A 21,600-nucleotide genomic window follows, 5' to 3' on the forward strand; every position below is an offset into this window, starting at 1 on the left:
AATACACATATGGCTCTAATCATTGCGGACATATTTCCCATTTACCTTCATTAGCTCCTCCCAACCGTAAGGCGGCCATTTCATTTTCATGGGTTTTACATTCTTTCAAACTAGTCCTAGGCCTTGATTTCAATCTTCTTGAATCTTTGCAGGTAATCTGTTCACCCTCATGACGAAAAGTTATCCAAAGAATTTGGATAGTTGGAAAAATGCGCAAGTTACAGCAACTTCCTGTCTAAACAGGAAGTTGCGTTATCTTGCCAACAATTATTCAGATTGCCCCGAAACTTGAACACGTTTTTCCTCATGGCCGGTTTAGTATGGCGTTATATATGTGTAACTAGGGCTGCAACAACGAATCGATAAAATCGATAAAATTCGATTACTAAAAAAGTTGGCAAAGAATTTAATTATCGATTCGTTGTGTCGCACAACTATTACGCCCCCTAGTCTCGGAGATAAAAAAAAAAATTGAGTTGTGCGCAGAGCGGAGCAGCGCGGAGCGAAATAAAAGAAAAAAGAGCAGAGCGGGGGTAGAGGAAATACAGAGAGAGACCGGAGACGTAACGTTGTTCTGAAACACTGGGCGGAGGCAGAGAAATCAGTACGACCTAAGTCATCCAAGGTGTGGGAGCATTTCACACTAAATAAATCAAAAACGTGTTAATTGCAAGATAAGCAAAAGCGACACGGTAATGAGCACCTAAAACGTAAACCTGTTGAGTCCTTGATGAGGAGGAAGGGAGTTCAACAGCAGGGTAAAGTCACTACACTATCCTACTTCTGTTCTGTTCTGAAGTGAGGAATGTACCGTCGCTCCAGTAGCTCTTCTGGTGCTGCTGTTTACTCGTTATCCAGCTGACTAGCATGACAAGCTAGCGTTAGCTCAGTAATAACTGTAGTAAAGCAGGGGTGGTATACTTTGCAAGACTAAAGACACGGTTTTATTCACTCGCCTTTTTTGGCCCATTAATTTTTCAATCTGTTGTTATGTATATATTATGTGCTTTGTCCCATATCAGTTATTGTTAGTATGATGTTAATATATTAGTATGTGGTGTATAAATGAACTTAACTTGCACTTACTACAATGATGGTAATAATTCAATGAATAAGTGTGTGTGTGTGTGTGTGTGTGTTTGTGTGTCTGTCTGTCTGTCTGTCTGTCTGTCTGTCTGTGTGTCTTGTCTGTATCTGCTATTTGGGTTACTTACCTTTACACAACTATTAACTAAAACAACAAGTATGTATGTATTGAGTTGATGTAAATTAATGTTTGTTTTTTAATCCGATTCATCGATTAATTGAAAAAATAATCGACAGATTAATCGATTATTAAAATAATCGTTAGTCGCAGCCCTATGTGTAACATTGCTGAGCGAGTAATTGTATGTTTTGAGCACAGAGAACTATATTTTGCAAGCACATTACATTGCATTTTGAACAGAAATTTACCAAACAAAAACCTTTTTCGTGCACAATAAATGTATTTGCATATCTTTATCTGCTCGCAGGTAGACGCTGGTGTGCTCCGGTCATGTCTCCCTCGCTCTCAACCTCTTCTCTCTGTGCGCTTAACTCTAGACACACTCGCTCAGATTTTCACAGCGTTACAAGTGAACCAACCAATCACAGAATCAAAAGGTCAATTCCTTTTCGTCTCTGCAAGTAGCAGGAAACTAAAATCTAGGAGGAACAGTCTTTTTCAGTCAACACCTGTACAGCAAATATAGTCAGTATTAGCTGTACACTGCTGTTCGACTAATCAATTTAAAACACATTTCGGTCAGTGTTTTGTATTATTGACTTATATTACAGAAATGTCTTAATATTTGTGTGTACTATAATGCCGTTGTTTTGTTTTGACTCATATCTCCTTGTGTGCTAACGTTAGTTTGACTCATCCTTCACAAGCAATCTAGCTTAAGCCGACATGTCATCTGAACAGGCCTCATAGCACTGTAGCTAAGTTAGGTCTCGCAATGCGACTGAACAGCAGTATGCCTGTCACACTATATTCACATGTAAGTAGTTTTTAATACTTTGGTTACATTACAGTAACGTGGCAGTAACGTTAGTTAGCTACTGCTTTTTGACATAAATTAGCTAGCTAACGTTAGCGTTAGCAACGGATAGATACTTTGCAAGCCAATAAAATATAGCTTTGGCAAACAGAATTAAGGTTAATAAAACACAATAACTATGTAACCATTATTACAAACTTCTTACAAGTGGCTGTATTGTGACATTTTAGTTGTGTTCGGATGAATATGTTGGATGCATAGACTTTATCCATACTGGGCTAATGTTGCTAATAATGCTTGTGAAGTATGACGTTAGTCACACACGGAGATATGTAATTCAAACAACGGTATTGTGATTAATACAACTATTAAGGCATGTCTGTAATATACCGATCGGCAGTGTTGGGAAAGTTCACTTTCCACATGAACTAGTTCAAAGTTCAGTTCACAAATTTTAAAATGAACTAGTTAAAAAATTTTAACTAAGTTCACTGTTCCAAAAATGAACTAGTTCATAGTTCTTTTTTTCCATTTGCTGAGGATGTGACTGAAGTGCGGATTTTCTTTTTGAAAGCGGGCGGGCAAAGTTTGCACAGAAATGTAAGGTTTTTCCCATCCTCACCGACCTTGTCATAAAACTTGTTTAAATGATCATGCGACGCCTCCTTGCTGCTTCGTCGCCTACATGCTGCTGTAGCCTCCATGCGCATGCGGCGGTGCAACACTGGTGGCTGGTGTTGCCAGATTGGGTGTTTTTTCCGCTATATTTACACTATATTTATATTGCCGCCTGTTTACGGTGTGTTTTAGCCGGGTTTTCGCCTGGAAGGCTCTATAGAAATCTGGCACCCTATTGAACAAAGTTAAACTGAGAGAGCATGCTGTTCACAGATAGCAGAATGAAAGAGTTCACAGTAACGTTCATCAGGCAGTTCACGTTCGCCCGAAATATGAACGAGTTCATGAACTATTGTTCAATGAACGCGTTCAGGCACAACACTGTCGGTCGGTCAATAATATAAAATATAAACTGTAAACATTTAAGTTGGTTTGGTCAGAAATTCTGTCGGCCATTAGATGACGCTGTTTAAATGTTTTTTCAATAAAAATAAACCTACTTTGTCTGCTCCAGGGGCGTGAGTCCAATCAGAAACTTGCACATAGACTCAGACAAAAAGTTATCAAAAGATTTTTGATAGCTAAAACAACACGCAAGTTATGGAGGACCAACTTCCTGTAAAAACAGTAACTGTTGTATCTTGCCAACGGCTATTCCGATGAGAGGGAATTTGATTTTTTAAGTGGCATGTGGCACATGCCAGTGGCATGTACTTCCGGTACTTCCGTATGCCAATTGCGATTGCGTGTGAATTGACGCCATAGCGAGTAGTATGAAATGGCGAAAATCCGTTTAGGGACAGTGGTTGGGGTGGGGTATAGGTAAAACACAGGCCTTTCACCTGTGACTTTGTGTCCCGCGATTTGATATTTCCTTTTCACGTTTGTTGTTTTCCTAACCCTTACCCTGTTATTCTTTTCCTAAACCCAACCAGTTGTTCTTTTCCTAATCCCAACTGTTTTTTTGGTAGATCCAACCCAACCCTGTTCTTCTTTTCCTAATCTCAACCGTTTTCTCTTCCTGAACGCAACCCACATGTGACGTTGCCGCGCAATAACACGTACCCCATTTTTCTTTTCCGAAACTCACCAAAATTGGCGGTTGCAATCAAGCCTGGTGAAAATGTACATATTTTAAGGGTTTCGGCAATAGGTGCACAAATCAAAGATCAACTTCAAATTCGGTCTGTGTCCTCTTAAGACTTTACCGATGAAAAGTTATTAAAAGCAAAACGTTTCGTCCAACGGTGTGGGCATGGCGTTTGATGAAGACCCTTGTGTGAGGTATCATTGAACTCAGCAGAGAGTTCCTTATTCATCTGTGATGGTTTGGCCCGCCCCCTATGCTTAAGCCACGGCCCCTTTCATAACTGGTGACCCGTTTAAGGTAAAGTCTTATGTGAAGTATCAATGAACTCAGCTGAGACTTCCTTTTTTATTGGTAAAGGTTTGCCCCGACCCCTATGCTTTGGCCACGCCCCCTTTCACAGCTAATGAACTGTATGACCTAGAGTCTTGTGTGAGGTATCCTTGAACTCAGCAGGGAAGTTCCCTTTTCATTGGTGACGATTTGTAGTGTCTGAGTGCTAATGCACAGTTGCAAGGAGTGACCTACGCAAGTAACCCCGACGCGTGCAGAGGAGCGAGGGCCCGTCCAACACTGCTTGCAGATTTAATTATTTATAGTTATTTAGTACTTTCACAAGAGCAGTTTCAATACTATGCTTCACTCTGAAACTAGACTGCCACTTTTCAAAAAGCTGTAGTTTTTTAAACAGTCTGTCAAGTGCATGCAGTTTTTCCAAGGTTTTGCTAAGGACAGCAGCTTGAAAATATAATTTAAGCTATTTCTCTTTTCCTTAAGTTTGTGTTGTTGTCTTTGTTTTGATCCCAAGCTCCCTCACACCAACAAAGAGGTCTTGCCTCTCAGACCGGGCCCAACCGCCAATGGCATGCAGCCAGTCAACATTGTGCGACCTCTGAGACCTGCCCAGTCTCCCCAGGATGGTCCTCGGAACCTCAAGGTGGCTCGCCCGCCTCTGCCAGCTGGCAAGCCCCCAGCAGCCCCACCCAAATCCCCCACAACCCCACAGAGACTCAGCCCACCCAAGAAACCTCTGCCCCTCAACCCGACACGATCTCCACTGGTAAGGCCCTTTTAGACCCGTTTCTGAGCTGTACTTGAAATAATTGATTTTTTTAACTATAACCTATTAATCATAAAACTAATGTTAAAAGCCAGAATGGAGTTGAGGAATGTGGAACAACATTCAGGCAGGGAGCCACAATACAAAGCAGTAAACAATACTAGCCCCTTTAGCAGAACTAGGCAAGAGAGAATACTATTTCCTACCTCTAGCAGAAAAGCCCATTTGATGACTTCTTCAAATAAACATCTGGAAAACATCTTAAAGAGTTTAGATCATTTTGGGTTTGGTCTCTCAGCCTACACGAGTATACACGAGAATGATGATCAACAAGACACCTGAGATGACAACACCTACTCCAGGAATTAAGCTCCAGAGTTGTAGATGTGGCTGGACCATGGCTATGCAGGCCTGAGAAGACACCAAGGCTTGAAAAAGTGCTTGCTGTCAGAGCAACAGGGACCTCGCATTGACCGCTACTTCTTACGAAGCAGGTCGAATAAGTAAAGTGAAGTTCAGCAGCAGGACAAAAACCAAAGTCTGCAGGACATCAATACCCCTGTTTGAGAGGAAGATGAGGAGCCAAGCATAGTGGTGTCCCACAAGCCCAACCTGCCACAGCCTACAACCGAGAACAAGATCCAGGGGCAATAACCACAAGTCAGGTGGCCCAAATCCTGTGAGAAAAAGGAGTGGGAGACGATTGACACAGACATCAGCAACCTCCTGGGACAACTGAGGGGAGCTGCAGTCAACAAGCTGGAGTGAATGGGAGACCTGATTAACAACTATGGTGCAGAGCGCTTTGGGACGGCAGAAAGGAGGAAGAAAACATCATCCACCCTGACGAAGTCCAGGAGACAGCAGGAATAGAACGGCTAGTCATTGAAAGAAGGCAGCCGAAAAAGCAATGGAGAAAAGCTCCAAAGGAGGTAATTAACCTGCTACAGGCTCCAGTATGCAAATCTACATATATTACATATTGGACCTTTAATTTCTGAGGCATTGGTGTCATTTTTTGATTTATTACAGTATGCCTCATCAGATATTAAAGAAACATGTTAAGCTGAAATACTATCTTTTCTGACAACAATGCTAATGTCAGTATTTTTTATTTTTGAAATTTACATTCTGTGACGGAATTTCTGTTTATGTTTTGGCCTGTGTGTTGTTATCAACTGCCCAGTTTGACAGCCAGGCCGGGTTACCAGATATACCTGTAAAAACGTAAACCCAGCACGCTACAGCTGTAACGTTAGTACAGCCATGAAAGCAGCAAACAAACGAAAAGGATCAACAGAGATAGATTCTACCCGACCTAAAAAAAAAAAAAAACGGCATGTTTCTAACAGTTGCGTGACCAGAGACGTAACAAACCCTTGTAAATATTGGAGATGTATTTGAAAGACGGAGACAGCTTAGAGCCCAAAAGGACGCAGAGTTCTGAACAGGTAAGCATTAGCATCAGGCTAATTTATCATAGCCGCTAGGGACGGGCATTTTATGTCATTTCAACATTTGTGTACTCACATTGAATTATATAGCTAGAGTACCAGAGTTGGTTACTCGCAAAAACAATTGAGACACAGCCAGTAAAGTGATCTTGACTGGTCCTGGCTAGTCCTGGCTAATGCCGCCATGCTACCCCTGCTAACTGCTAACGTTACCGGGGGACCAGGCAAGCAGCCCATGGCTGTTTACAAAGTGAAGTTCACTGGCCGGAGCCGACAATGGGGAGTTATTTTAAGCCACGAGAGGGGGGCTGTAAATCGGGGAGAGAGGACATTGAGTTTGTAGTGTGTTTAGCAATTGTTGACGTAATTCTAAGCCAGCGAAGTGTGTTCAGTCGGCAAGGTAGTGGTATTTTTGGCGGTTACTATTGTAATTCTAAGCCGAGGAAGTGTACCTGTCTGGCGTGTGGAGAGGACGGCGAGATTGTGGGGTTTTTGGCGGTTCCTACTGTAATTCTAAGCCGAAAAACTGTGTCTGTCAGTTGGGTACAGAGCTCCGCGTGAGCACGGGCTTTTATGACCGTCAATATAGCTAGCATCTAACGTTAGCTACTCCGCTGTGCTGTGAATTAATGTCTGACTATGTGAGACAATCGTCTAGCAACATTGTTGTGGATGCTGCGGTCTCAGCCTGGCAACCTCCGTGAACTTCGAGTCTGGGGAGGAGGGGGTGGGGGAGACGACTCTCTCCAGTATTTTGAATTTGTACTGCAGTAACTTTTTTAAACACTAGCTGTAAGTATTACATATTGGACTTTTAATAACTGACTGTCAACCTTGAGGAGGGCTGAGAATCTGAGAAGGAGGCATAAAATGAAGGAGCAAGCAAGATCAAACTTCTTCAAAGACCCCTATAAGTTTGCAAAAAGCCTATTCACAAAGGACAAAAGTGGCAAACTCACAACATCTAAGAAAGATTTCGAAGCTTACCTCAAACAGAGCCACACTGACAGCCAGCGGTGTGGACGGACAACTCTTCCACCCGATATGCCACTGATACATTCCCCAGAACATCAGCTGGACATCAGCCCCCCCAAATGCAGCGAAGTGGAGAGAATTGTACGTCGGGCAAGAGCTGCATGGGCCCAATGGAGTCCCATACCAGCTTTATAAGAACACAACCAGAGGTTTTACGCTTTCTATGGAGCATGATGAAGTTGATTTGGCAGAAACAAGCAATTCCAGCTGCATGGAGGAGGGTAGGAGGCATCCTAATCCCCAAAAAGGAAAAGGACTCTGTGGACATCAGCCAGCTCTGCCAGATCAGCCTCCTGAATGTTGAAGGCAAAATCTTCTTCAGTGTAGTGGCTCACAGGCTGGCAGTCTACCTGGAAAAGAACCACTACATTGATACCAAAGTGCCTTTGGGTCAATTCCTCACAATCTCCTCTGGACTGCATTCCACTATTTCAGCATCCCAGAAGCAATCACCCGCCTCGTCAAATCCTATTTTCAAGACCTATAGACTGACGAGTGCACCACAGCATGGCAATGATTAGAAATAAGAATAATGACAGGATGCACCAGCTCACCTCTAGCGTTCATGATGGCTATGGAGGTCATCATCCGCACCTGTTTGTAGGAGGACAGAAGCTCAATTCTGCTGCTGAACAAGCTACAGGAGAACAGCCAGTGGGCCCGGATGGAAATAAAGCCAAGCAAGTCCAGGAGCATTTCAGTCATCAAGGTGAAGCGGTCGGAACATCGGTTTTATGTGGGCGAGGAGCCTATACCAACAGTGGCAGCTCTGCCAGTCAAGAGTCTTGGACGTTGGTACCATCCCACCCTCAAGGACACAGAGCAAGTGGACCAGCTTAGGCAGGACACCATGTATGGCCTTGAGAGTATCAACAAGACCATGCTCCCTGGCAGTTGTGGTGCCTTCAATTTGGGCTACTACCCAGGCTGATGTGGCCTCTTACCATCTATGAGGTCCCAATCTCAAAGGTAGAAAAACTGTTGGTCAGCTCATTTGCCAAAAAGTGGCTGGGACTCCAGATGCTTTACTAACATCGGGCTGTATGGAAGAGGCATCCTGGAGATTCTGTTTCCAGCCTTGTAGAAGAGTTTAAGTGCTCTAAAGTAAGGCTGGAAATGACCCTAACAGAGTCCCGTGACCCATGTGTTTCCCAAACAGCTCCGACTTTGGTGACCGGAAGGAAATGGAACCCAGCTGCAGCTACTCACCAGGTGAAGTCAGACGTCAGGCACATAGACATCATTGGCATTGTGCAACAGGCGAGAGAGTAGACTATCGTGGCATAGGGCAGCTCCAGCTCAGCCCCGACGGCTGGTCGTCGAGGAGGTGCGTCGGCACGAGCAGGCAACGAGGTGTGCAAAGGCTGTCTCACAAGCCAAGCAAAGACAGTGGATGAGATGGGAGGGAGTTGAAAGGAGAAAGTACTAGTGCCTAGGTAGCTACCTTGGAGGTCAGACGGATAAAGATCAATGCCCTGCCTCCTCCATCATTCCATCCTTCATCCACAAGGGAGTTCATCCGAGAAGGTGCAAAGACAGCCAAAGTCCATACAACATCAAACATCGGCCAGCTCGGAGGGGCTTGTGACTGGAAGTTGGCGGCAGATCTGAACCAAAGGCTCTGCTTCCCGTTGAGATTGCCACAATGAACCTCAGACCAGACCTCGTGCTCTGGTCCTCCTCACTCAACACCGTGTACATCATAAAGCTTACCGTTCCCTGAGGGGCTGCTGTAGAGGAGGCATTTGAGTGCAAGAGCCTTAAGTACACCAAGCTGGCAGCTGATGCTGATGAGACTCCAACTGGGCCCCTAATAACACCTGCGGCACGTAAGAGTTGAAAGCAGAGGGGGGCATATCTGGGACGCCAGGTGCTGCCGATGAGCCCTCTGGAGGTGTCGTGGGCCTATAATTGAAACACCAGAGAAGGAGGGTGCCCACCTGATGATCCCAATGAAGCTTAAAACCCCCATTCTCATCCCACTCAACCAGACCTGTCACCACCACAGCGAGGAAACCACTCCGATGGATGCATCGTCACCACTCATACCTCAACATTAGCAAACACAGTGTCAAACTTTACAAACCATGCTCTAAGAGAATTAATCATTACTCCTGACTGCAGCTAAATGCCTAATTTGTAAATGTAATTCAGAGCTATTGCCAAATACATAGAGCTAATGAGAAAAATGTCAGAGTACTTCTTAGATGAATTGCAGAGAATTTTATCTGAACCCTGAAGAAATAATAAATAAAGCTGCAGTATGTTTCTTATCTAATTGCTTTCTTATTGATTTATTATATATATCATCAGTTTTTCTCTGTGGAGTGTAAAATGCCTTTATTGCTTTTTCCTGTTTGTGTTAAATATCCAATATTTCATTTGAGTTTACTTTGTGATCTTTGTGCTGTAGAGGTAATTTTAATCTTCTGTACCTGTGTGAAGTGGGACAGAAGTTCCTCTTATCAGCTAGCTGAACGGTTTTCAGAGACAACCTGGATCCAGTCCAGTACTGAAACTGGAATGGAGCTCGTCTCACTGCTGTGTCCGTGTGCCAGGGATTTAGAGTTGTGTATCATATTGGTGATGATAGCACTTTATCTCCTTTTTGATTACCATATGTCTTTCTCGTTTTGTTTTTTAAAGTTGCTTTTAAAATGTTGCTTTTGTCTTTTACTCTGTCCTTTATACTTTGTCCTGCATCCACAGCAGTTTGCAAAATTAGCACAAATGCATAATAATTATTATTACACAATGTGGTTGGCATGTCTTGGTGTCCAGTTGCATCTAATGTTGAATAATGGAAACATCAGTAGTCAATATGTCTGTTTGTATGTCTGTCTTTTAGTTAGTGTCTGAGCTGCAGCCCAGACCGTCACCTTTCCCTCCTCAGAGGCCTCTCCCCCTTAGCCCAGCCAGAGGCGCCTCCCCCACAGTCAGTCCAGCCCGGATTCTGGTCTCCAAACCCTCCCCTGGCCTGCTGGTCATGATGCCCCCGGCAGTGGGACCCAAACCTGTGGGCAAAGTCTCAGCCATCCCCCCTCTCAGAGCTCTCAGGTGGGCAAACTCTCAGCTGCTCAGGTAGTTAATGGTCTTCTGTTCTCTTTTATCCCTGTAATTAGATCAGAGGCTTTTATTTATCCTATGCCATCAGATTAACGTAAATGTTGCAGCTGTACAAGTAAAACACAGAAAGAGAAAGACAGAAATGTGCTTCTTGTACCACTGTATAACTGTAAATGAATATCTCAATCTTCATCTCTTACACACAAAATTACTGTAATAAAAGTTATCAGTTTAATTTACACTTCGAGAGAGTTGATTTAATTGTAGTTGTTGAGGAGATGCGTGTCAGATCAGTTTCTTAAAACTATATATATAACCCATATTTTCCATTTTAATTCATGGCAGCTGTGTGGATGACTAAATGCATATCTAGAAAAAAAGATAGATATATAGACCTTTCAGTGTAATGCATGATTTAAATAATAATAAAAGGTATTTAACTTCACAGTATCTACGTTTAAGTTAAGAGGAGATGCACTGCTGCACTTCTCAGGCCAATATTTATAAAGTCTTATCAAGAATCTGTAATGCACATTAAAACTGATGAAGAAAGAAGTTAGTAACACCCTTGTTGAGCCCTTTGAGTGCTCAGCTTGAGTGCTTGAGTTGGTGTGTACAGTATCATAGTGCCACCTCAATGACTGGACTGCTGATCCAATAATTGACAGGCATGATGGCAAACCTGCATCTACATTAAAAACTTCTCTCTCCTCTCAGTTATTCAATAAAGAAATCAAATGCCAAAATCACCCCTTATGATCAGTTCTGTCTTTAGTTAAGACTAAAACAGTTTGTCTTTAGTCTACACCCAAGAATTATTTTGTTCACTCTTAAGAGTGAACAAAAGGATACAGGCAAATTTATATTTTTTCACATGTGCAGATATTAACTGCCACTCGCACGATGTAAGTCCTCGCACATCGATTCAAACAAGAGTTGTACAGGCAGCTGCGAGCGTGTAACAAAACCTAGGGAGAGTTAAATAATGGCACCTGCGTGCAAGAACAGACACAAGGATTGTGTAAGTTTCTCTCGTTCTTTCTGCTGTTGGGATTTGTGCAATGCTTTTGTCCGTTATGTAATTTTATCCTTGCCGATGTACCCAAAGCTAATATTAGAACATGGCTATTATTAGCCTAGCCACCCAAAACTGACATCAATCTAATTGACTGTGATTTGAATCATTTCAAACCCACTTTGATAGATTGCTGTGCTACTCTTTTTGTTTCATTCATTTTTGTATTGATTATTTTTTACCTAACTGTTCTTGACTTAAGCACACACTTGTGCATAGGCCTGTCGCAATATGCAATACATCAATTAATTGCATGATAAATAAAAATGAGCTTGATAATTTTTGAATGAAAATTATCACGGCCGGAAAATGTTTCATTTTACTTATTGTTTTTGGTTGTTTTGTTTATTTATTGTGGATATTTAAAATGTCTTCCAGTTGTGTTAAATATTCTTAAAAAATAAAAGTTTATTGATCTTTGAAAATGCATTATTATGCCATTACCATTATATTAGATGAAAATGGTCTCAGAACGACAATATTATCATTTTGCAATCATTTCTGGGACAATTTATCGTCCAGCAAAATTTGTTATCGTGACAGGCCTACTTGTGCACTGAATTTCAGTAGCAGCATAAGCATTATCTGCACCCACTCAAGGTAGTTGTACTGTATTAAACAACATGCTTTATAGCTCCACTCACTGTATGTGTAACCCACATTTCAATTTGACATTAGGGAGAATGTTACTTTTCTTGATACTAGATTAAATATATGTAGCCTACATAATGTTCACACACAGCTATTGCTTTTGCAGTTGTGCAATTTGACAGCAGTCATGTTTTTGTTCCATGAAGTTTATCTGTGTAATCAGGCAGGTTATTAAGGCTAATTAAGGCTCAAGGTGATGATTGTTCTTTAGGTTTTATGGTTCTTCTGCTCCTATAATCAACCATATCGATCAAAATGACTCTACATCTGGGGCCTCATTTATAAAACCTGTTACGCAAGAAAAAGTTGCGTGAAGCAGGGTGAAATTTGTCGTCGCAACATTCCTCGCAATAGTCGGGATTTATAAAGAATTTCCATGCGTAAAAATGTTCCCAGTTTTCCGCAAACTTTTGACCACACGTGTGATCATGCGTAATGCTCCCAAGGTTTTGTAGACTGTGTTTTAGTGAACTCCGATGGTATGCCCGTTTTCCGAACCTAACCCAGTTTTTGTTTTCCTGAACCCAACAATCCCGTTCTTTCTAAGCCGACCCAGAGCCAGTCGCGGTGCCTGGCGAGGGGCTGCCAGCAACGGGGAGAGGCAGGGGCTCCTCTCACACCGTGCAGCGGAGGAAATGCGCTTTTCCCCCGCTGCTCTCCCCTGCCTCTCCCCGGGAAATGCGTTGTTTGTTTGATGTGTGTGTGTGTGTGTGTGTGTGTGTGTGTGTGTGTGTGTGTTTGATGTGTGTGTGTGTGTGTGTGTGTGTGTGTGTGTGTGTGTGTGTGCGCCTTTATGTGGTCGTGTCTGATTGTAGGTGTCTGTGTGTGAATGTTGTCTTTCTGCACCTGCTATTCCCTCACAGTTACCATACAAGTTACCAAATTGTCACATTTCAAGCACTTTCGCCTGTTTTGCACCAATAATTGTTTCTATTTTTTACCTTTTTAATAATTGATCATAAATGTGATCTCACAGGGGTAAATGGCAAATATGAACCATAAATGATGTATATCATTGGTAATTTAGCTAAATCTGTTAAGTATTAAGGCTGTGTAACAACAATATGAACACTACACAAGGGTTACGGCTTCCAAACAGGATTTTGTTTCGACGTTCTACCTCTGTTAGGAACACATCGATCTCACAATCACTGAATCGTGTTTTTCCCCCATTTTTCCGTTTCGTGATCAAGGGCTCCTTTCAAGGCTGGAATATTCATTGATTGATTAACATGGACCTTAGTTAGGACAAATATGGGACGACCTTGGGAGGAACGTGTGTGCCGCAAGGTGTGTGCCGCAAGGTGTTATAAATCAGAATATTGTTTTTGCGTACGAAAATTCTGACTTTTTTGCGCACGAAATCTTTCAGAATAGAATCTACGCACAGTTTTATAAATGAGGCCCCAGGTTCTCTCTGGCAACACCAAGATCAGATTTGACACTGAACACCAGCTGCTGCTGTGATGCTGTTAGTTCAGAGACCTGACGAGAAGGAAAAGCAGCCTGTATGAGACTTTAGAAATCTCCAGCAACATATGTCTTTGTATTCAAAGTATGGTTAAACACTGATTTGTAGTGGAGATGGCTTTGTTTGCTTTCTTCTCTTTATGCTCAATAATCTCCACCGGTATCAGAAACATAAGAAGTATCTGCTGTAATGTGTAGTTACAGGAAACACATGCAACACTGTTCTTGTATGCTGTTTAACTTTAAGCTAGAATATCATTTTTTTTTGTCCTCCTTCCAGACCGGTCCCAGGTGCCAAACCAAACACCGCCTCGCCTCCACCACGAAAATGACCTTCTCCTCCCCCCCTCCACCCTCAGAGGAGGCAGCAGCTGACAGCCTATTTGCACTAAAGGGACTTGGCTGGTAAACCACAGAGCTGTCGACCATACCAGAGCAGGACGAACACAAAGTAAAAACCTGAGACACGAAAGAACAAACAGGACTCTTAACAGTTCAGACTTTAAAAGGAAACCTTACCCCCCTCTCATTCTTAATTTTCCACCCCACATCCTCCCAGCGTGCTCACATTAACCACCATGACGCGGTTTTGCACGGAGGCCTTGCAGACTGAGACAAGTGTTATCGCTGGGTGTCAGTCACATTTGCCAAATTTTTTTATGATTGTTTGTTTTTTAATCTTTGTTTGTTAATGCTGTCTGTGTATAAAAAACGTTTTTGTATTGACTCTTGTTTTGTTTACAGTTTGTTTTATGACTTGTTTTATGATTTATGTTATGTGCCAAAGAGGTCTTTTCATACCTGGGGTGTGTCCCGAACGCTTGAAAATCTTCTTATGTCACGTCAAGTTTACAGCAAGTCAACTCCATATTTTTAGGTTTTATAATTTATTGTATTGTATGAGGAATGTCTAAAATACAAATCTGGAGATACTGTGGCCTATCGGTAGGAAGGAGAGCCAATCACACAGCAGCTTCTTTTCAACACTGTTTACATGGTGGAGGATTTGATGAATGCTTGGGACTTGCAGGACACACCTCAGTTGTTCATGTTGATTTGAATGTCTGTGTGTTATGACTTTTGAATTACATAAAATATTTTTAACAAAACTATCACGTCTTTTTTCATTCCAACTTTAACAATAATTAATGGAAATGTATGCTGTAATATGTGATGACTGCCTGTGCATGTGTTTAAAAGGACAAACAGGATATATGAATGAGCTACTGCAACTCAGATAGCCTAATTTATCTTGTGAAATTGAAGCGGTCATGCAATCTTGAGGCCAACATCTTTTCTTGAATCCTCATTTGAGGCGATTAAAGAAGAACTTAACTTTTAGATATTAGATAATTACTCAGCTTGTAAAAACAGTTGTATAATGTCTGCTGTAGCTCTGAGGTAGCTGTTTTAAGTCAGAGAAAATAACCCTATGATGCCATAAGTGATGTCATCAGGGTTGCCTCAGTTTGGGCTTGAAGAATGCAAATTTATAAACGAAAAGCTGCATGGGGTTTGAAAAATGTGGGTGTTTTTGTAGCTTGACCCATACTATAGACTAAAAGTCAGGAAATCTCTGTCTCTGCTGCTTCGATTTTGATAATTCTTTTTGGAAGTGCAACACTAAATGAAAGGTTCACTGTATCACCAAGATTTTCGTGCGCGCACACACATGAGTACAGGAATGCGTGTGATCACATCAATAACAAAATAAAATCCATCTTGTTAGGCTTCAGTTGAGTGTGTTTGTGTCTGATCTACTCTGACACTCTGATTGGACCAAACCAATCAGAGTCCGGTGAGGAGCTACAGGCATGGTTTAGGTGTGTGTGACGGTCGCGACATTCAAAACAACAATACAAAGTGCCTGCCCTTTTTTCAAACAGACAACTTCTCAGATGGTTCTGTTGGCCCATCTGGCTCATCATCATGCGGTAGATGTTAAAGCTAATGTTATGCCACCTCATCAACAGGAGGAGAATGTAGCAAACACATCAAATAAGCCCGTCAGTTTTGCCTACCACCAACCTCTGTTAAAAAAGGGTTACAAATATGGGATGGCAATATTACTGGTTCTGCTGCATGGCTTTTAATATTTTATATATATATATATATATATATATATATATATATATATATATATATATATTATTTTTTTTTTTTTTTTTTTTTTTTTTTTTTTTTTTATAGTTTAAAAGCTTAAACTGTCTATGGTAAGTCCAACAATGTTATAGAAGAGTAATTCAAAATCAGTGGTATACTCTTTTAAGGACCACTTTCAGCCGTTGTGTTATTATGATTCTTAAAGGTTTCCAGTAGAAAAAGGTTTTTACCTGTCCCGAAAAAACAACACATGGGGTTGTTTCGCTGTGGTTGACTTGTGGAGTGTGGCCTTTTTTCCAGACGTTGCAGTTTTTTGATGCCAAGTGCCTGAATGAAGTTCAGTGTTGGAGAAGCACCACTGTTATGTCATGGGAAAGGCCTTACTTGGCCCAACTGCCGTTGGGAGGTCTGAGGATCTGTAGGCTTTCATTCCCTTGTTTTAGAGCACCTGTGGAAAAAAGATTGAACCTGTCCTGTGATTGAAAAACTGCCTCCTTATTCCAGCTACTGCCTCACGAGGTACACAGCTGTACAATGAAGAATAAAATTAGGAAGTGGGATGAAAGTTTTGTCTCACAGTGGTGTCGTGAGGATCGTATAGATCCTGGCTGATGGATTCCACTCTGTTGGAAATAAGATAAGAGAAGAGAACGCTATCAGCAAGGAGGAATGGTCTCGTGGGGTGATATATTGACGTTTTCCTAACCCATTATCAGGGCATCTGGCGCCTATAGAGTACATTTTGCACCAGACAGCAGACATGATCCAAATGAGAAGAGCTGAGTTTTTTCAGGACCACTGTCTATAAATCAAGCTATGTGCAGCCACAGGCCTCAGGGAGGTTAATGTCTTCCCTCAGGCTAGCCTTCAGTTGGTGAGCCACATAAATGAAGTGAGGGGTTTATAAAAACAGAAGCCAGTATACTCTGTAGTACATTTGGGATAACAACAACAGAGAGCCGAAGTCCTGGCATTATGTCTCTCTTTGCAAAGACCTCCACAGCGCTCCCAATAAAAAAGAGCACGTTTTTCTCCCATCCTGGAGAAAAACGTTCTCTGGTTTATTGGCATTTCTTTAAACCATTCACAATCGCTAAGCGCCGGACGGAGCCAAGGTGCCACTGCAAAATAGCCTCGGAAAGGAACTTGTCTCGGTTTACCCTGCAGAGATCTAAGGAGCAGTTAACTCCTCATAAATCGACTAGAGTTTAAAATTACAACACAAAGAAAGCGAGAGGTAACGGACATCGGGCCAAAAAGAGTGTCTAAAATGAATGTGTATCTACAGGACTATAAGCACTTTTTTCTCACATTGTCTGAATATACCTGTGTTCCCACTCTATCTAAAATACTCTGTTTCAGTACCTGTCTCTGTAATTTAATAAAATTGTATTTCTAGTGTCAAATCTATCTAACAGTTTACAGATAGAGTAGGGCTAGACTACACTATAACCCTCATGCCCTCCTTAAAAAAACTAGTATTTCATTTTTTATTACAAAAAACACCAAAAATGATTTCTTTTCCATATAATGGACAATATGTAGATGGGGCTTTGGTGGGGATTAGAGGCTTGGATATGTCAAAGATAAGCAATAAAACTGATTTGATTGCATTAGTACTTTTTATGTAGTTCCAGATACTCCCTTTGGACACCTTCGAGGCAAAAATGGCCCCATTCACTTCCATTATAACCACATGTTTTGATCTCACTGCCTTTACAGTATAAAACCATGCATTCTGTAATGTCAGCATTTCATTTTGTACAAAAGTGGTCATATTTAACATTTTTACAGTATTTCACCAGATTCAACCATTTTGCCCTTGTAGGCACACACACACACACACACACACACACACACACACACACACACAGCTCCACAATATAACTGGCAAAAATACAATGACTTCATGCGTGTGTGTGCGTGTGTGTGTGTGTGTGTGTGTGTGTGTTTGTGTGTTGTGTGTGTGTGTGTGTGTGTGTGTGTGTGTGTGTGTGTGTGTGTGTGTGTGAGAGAGTTTGTGTAAACCTGTAAGCAAGCAATGATCATTTTAGGGCTGAAAAAAGGCATCTTTTGAAGGATGCATTTCATGTGTCTTTGAAGACGTGCTTGAATAAAAACATTGTCTCCTGCATTTGCTGTAAACTGGCGCTTATCATTTCAAATCGTTTGTGGGACATGGTGGCCCTGAAGACTGGTCTCCCACTATTGACATCCCACAGGCTCCGGGTGGATTCCCCTTTGGACCGGTACACCCCAGCCAAGTGTGAAGTCCCATGTATGTTCAACTCTCTTGAGCATCCACATCACTCCATCCTGAGATTGAACACCTCCCGTGTAGGTTTGTCATTTCCTGAATCAGCTGGATCATGTCAGGAGTGAAGAAAAGGTCGAAAGAGGATGCCACATCATGGATTCTTGATATGGCATATCGTGGGCTCTGGCATCATGCATTAGATGGAGACCAGACTTGCCAATTCTTCACTGTCCATTCAAGGTTAGGATGCACAGGATCTTAGGTTTCCTCTCCACTTTCAGAGGAAGGGTTAGAGGCACTCACAGAATTGGAAGACACCAGTGACCATTTTGTCAGACTCCAGAAACTTGTGTCATCTTCAGATGAGTCCTGCAGTTGGCTGGAAGATAAAGGCTCCTTCTCTTTGCTCCAGGTCTTTCTCCTTCTCTAGAGCCAGGTGCATGAACACACTAATAGTTGGTTTTCTTTACAACAAATGCAGGAGACAATGTTTTTATTCAAGCACGTCTTCAAAGACACATGAAATGCATCCTTCAAAAGATGCCCTTTTTTCACCCAGATTTACACAGACTCTCTCTCACACACAGACACACATGCATGCACACACACACACACACACACACACACACACACACACACACACACACACGGCTCCATAATATAACTGGCAAAAGTAAGGTGCGCTTTTTTCACCACTAAAATTTGTTTAATTTGTTTTGTTTACGGATTTACACAAACTCTCTCTCACACACAGACATGCATACATGCACGCACACACACACACGCATACACACACACACACACACACACACATACAAATATACACATATACACAGACACACAGCTCTAAACAGCTTCTTGCAGCGTGTAAAGCTTGTTTCCATCGCTAAAATAGCTTTACCGTCATTTCCTTCAAGAAGCTCTTATAAAGGAACTTTCTATGTCAGAATCATTTTCAAGGTGCTCTAAACAGCTTGTTGCAGCGTGTAAGGCTTGTTTCCATCGCTAAAATACCTTTATAGTAATTACCTTCAAGAAACTCCTACACAGATGTTTCTGTTTCATAATCATGTTCAAGGTGCTCTAAACAGCTTCTCGCAGCATGTAAAGCTTGTTTCCATCACTAAAATAGCATTACAGTCATTTCCTTCAAGAATCTCTTATAAAGGAACTTTCTATGTCAGAATCATGTTCAAGGTGCTCTAAACAGCTTGTTGCAGCATGTAAGGCTTGTTTCAATCGCTAAAATAGCTTTACAGTAATTTCCTTCAAGACACTCCTATAAAGATGTTTCTGTTTCAGAATCATGTTCAAGGTGCTCTAAACAGATTCTTGCAGCGTGTAAAGCTTGTTTCCATCACTAAAATAGCATTACAGTCATTTCCTTCAAGAATCTCTTATAAAGGAAGTTTCTATGTCAGAATCATGTTCAAGGTGCTCTAAACACCTTGTTGCAGCGTGTAAGGCTTCTTTCCATCGCTAAAATAGCTTTACAGTAATTTCCTTCAAGAAACACCTATAAAGATTTTTCTATTTCAGAATCATGTTCAAGGTGCTCTAAACAGCTTGTTGCAGCGTGTAAGGCTTGTTTCCATCGCTAAAATACCTTTATAGTAATTACCTTCAAGAAACTCCTACAAAGATGTTTCTGTTTCAGAATCATGTTCAAGGTGCTCTAAACAGCTTCTCGCAGCATGTAAAGCTTGTTTCCATCACTAAAATAGCATTACAGTCATTTCCTTCAAGAATCTCTTATAAAGGAACTTTCTATGTCAGAATCATGTTCAAGGTGCTCTAAACAGCTTGTTGCAGCATGTAAGGCTTGTTTCCATCACTAAAATAGCTTTACAGTAATTTCCTTCAAGAAACTCCTATAAAGATGTTTCTGTTTCAGAATCATGTTCAAGGTGCTCTAAACAGCTTCTTGCAGCGTGTAAAGCTTGTTTCCATCACTAAAATAGCATTACAGTCATTTCCTTCAAGAATCTCTTATAAAGGAAGTTTCTATGTCAGAATCATGTTCAAGGTGCTCTAAACAGCTTCTTGCAGCGTGTAAGGCTTGTTTCCATCGCTAAAATAGCTTTACAGTAATTTCCTTCAAGAAACTCTTATAAAGGAACTTTCTATAACAGAATCATGTTCAAGGTGCTCTAAACAGCTTCTTGCAGCGTGTAAAGCTTGTTTCCATCACTAAAATAGCATTACAGTAATTTCCTTCAAGAAACACCTATAAAGATTTTTCTGTTTCAGAATCATGTTCAAGGTGCTCTAAACAGCTTCTCGCAGCATGTAAAGCTTGTTTCCATCACTAAAATAGCTTTACAGTCATTTCCTTGTTTCCATCGCTAAAATACCTTTCTTCAAGAAACTCCTACAAAGATGTTTCTGTTTCAGAATCATGTTCAAGGTGCTCTAAACAGCTTCTTGCAGCGTGTAAAGCTTGTTTCCATCACTAAAATAGCATTACAGTCATTTCCTTCAAGAATCTCTTATAAAGGAACTTTCTATGTCAGAATCATGTTCAAGGTGCTCTAAACACAGCTTGTTGCAGCGTGTAAGGCTTGTTTCCATCGCTAAAATAGCTTTACAGTAATTTCCTTCAAGAAACACCTATAAAGATTTTTCTGTTTCAGAATCATGTTCAAGGTGCTCTAAACAGCTTCTTGCAGCGTGTAAGGCTTGTTTCCATCGCTAAAATAGCTTTACAGTAATTTCCTTCAAGAAACTCTTATAAAGGAAGTTTCTATGTCAGAATCATGTTCAAGGTGCTCTAAACAGCTTCTTGCAGCGTGTAAAGCTTGTTTCCATCGCTAAAATAGCTTTACAGTAATTTCCTTCAAGAAACTCCTATAAAGATTTTTCTGTTTCAGAATCATGTTCAAGGTGCTCTAAACAGCTTCTTGCAGCGTGTAAAGCTTGTTTCCATCACTAAAATAGCATTACAGTTATTTCCTTCAAGAATCTCTTATAAAGGAAGTTTCTATGTCAGAATCATGTTCAAGGTGCTCTAAACTGCTTCTTGCAGCGTGTGAAGCTTGTTTCCATCACTAAAATAACTTTACAGTAATTTCCTTCAAGAAACTCCTATAAAGATGTTTCTGTCTCAGAATCATGTTCAAGGTGCTCTAAACAGCTTCTTGCAGCGTGTAAAGCTTGTTTCCATCACTAAAATAGCATTACAGTCATTTCCTTCAAGAATCTCTTATAAAGGAAGTTTCTATGTCAGAATCATGTTCAAGGTGCTCTAAACAGCTTCTTGCAGCGTGTAAGGCTTGTTTCCATCACTAAAATAGCTTTACAGTAATTTCCTTCAAGAAACTCCTATAAAGATTTTTCTGTTTCAGAATCATGTTCAAGGTGCTCCACACAGCTTCTTGCAGCGTGTCAAGCTTGTTTCCATCACTAAAATATCATTACAGTCATTTCCTTCAAGAATCTCTTATAAAGGAACTTTCTATGTCAGAATCATGTTCAAGGTGCTCTAAACAGCTTGTTGCAGCGTGTAAGGCTTGTTTCCATCGCTAAAATAGCTTTACAGTAATTTCCTTCAAGAAACTCCTATAAAGATGTTTCTGTTTCAGAATCATGTTCAAGGTGCTCTAAACAGCTTGTTGCAGCGTGTAAAGCTTGTTTCCATCACTAAAATAGCATTACAGTAATTTCCTTCAAGAAACACCTATAAAGATTTTTCTGTTTCAGA

At 41.2% G+C, this 21,600-nt stretch overlaps 1 protein-coding gene across 2 annotated transcripts in view; it reads left to right on the forward strand.

The window, feature by feature from the left end:
* The window catches only part of adam19a (ADAM metallopeptidase domain 19a), a 240,780-nt gene extending 226,722 nt beyond the window's left edge, over positions 1 to 14,058 (forward strand). Inside the window, exons 21-23 of one of the 2 annotated variants that reach the window (XM_028564941.1) lie at positions 4,538 to 4,789; positions 10,127 to 10,359; positions 13,821 to 14,058. In XM_028564941.1, coding sequence (XP_028420742.1) covers positions 4,538 to 4,789; positions 10,127 to 10,359; positions 13,821 to 13,872 — 537 coding nt within the window. In that variant the 3' untranslated portion in view covers positions 13,873 to 14,058. The remainder of the gene's footprint in view (positions 1 to 4,537; positions 4,790 to 10,126; positions 10,360 to 13,820) is intronic. The other variant, XM_028564942.1, reaches the window with a different exon arrangement.
* The last annotated feature ends 7,542 nt before the right edge of the window (positions 14,059 to 21,600 follow it).

Source organism: Perca flavescens, chromosome 19, assembly GCF_004354835.1.
Source record: "Perca flavescens isolate YP-PL-M2 chromosome 19, PFLA_1.0, whole genome shotgun sequence".
NCBI lineage: Eukaryota > Metazoa > Chordata > Actinopteri > Perciformes > Percidae > Perca > Perca flavescens.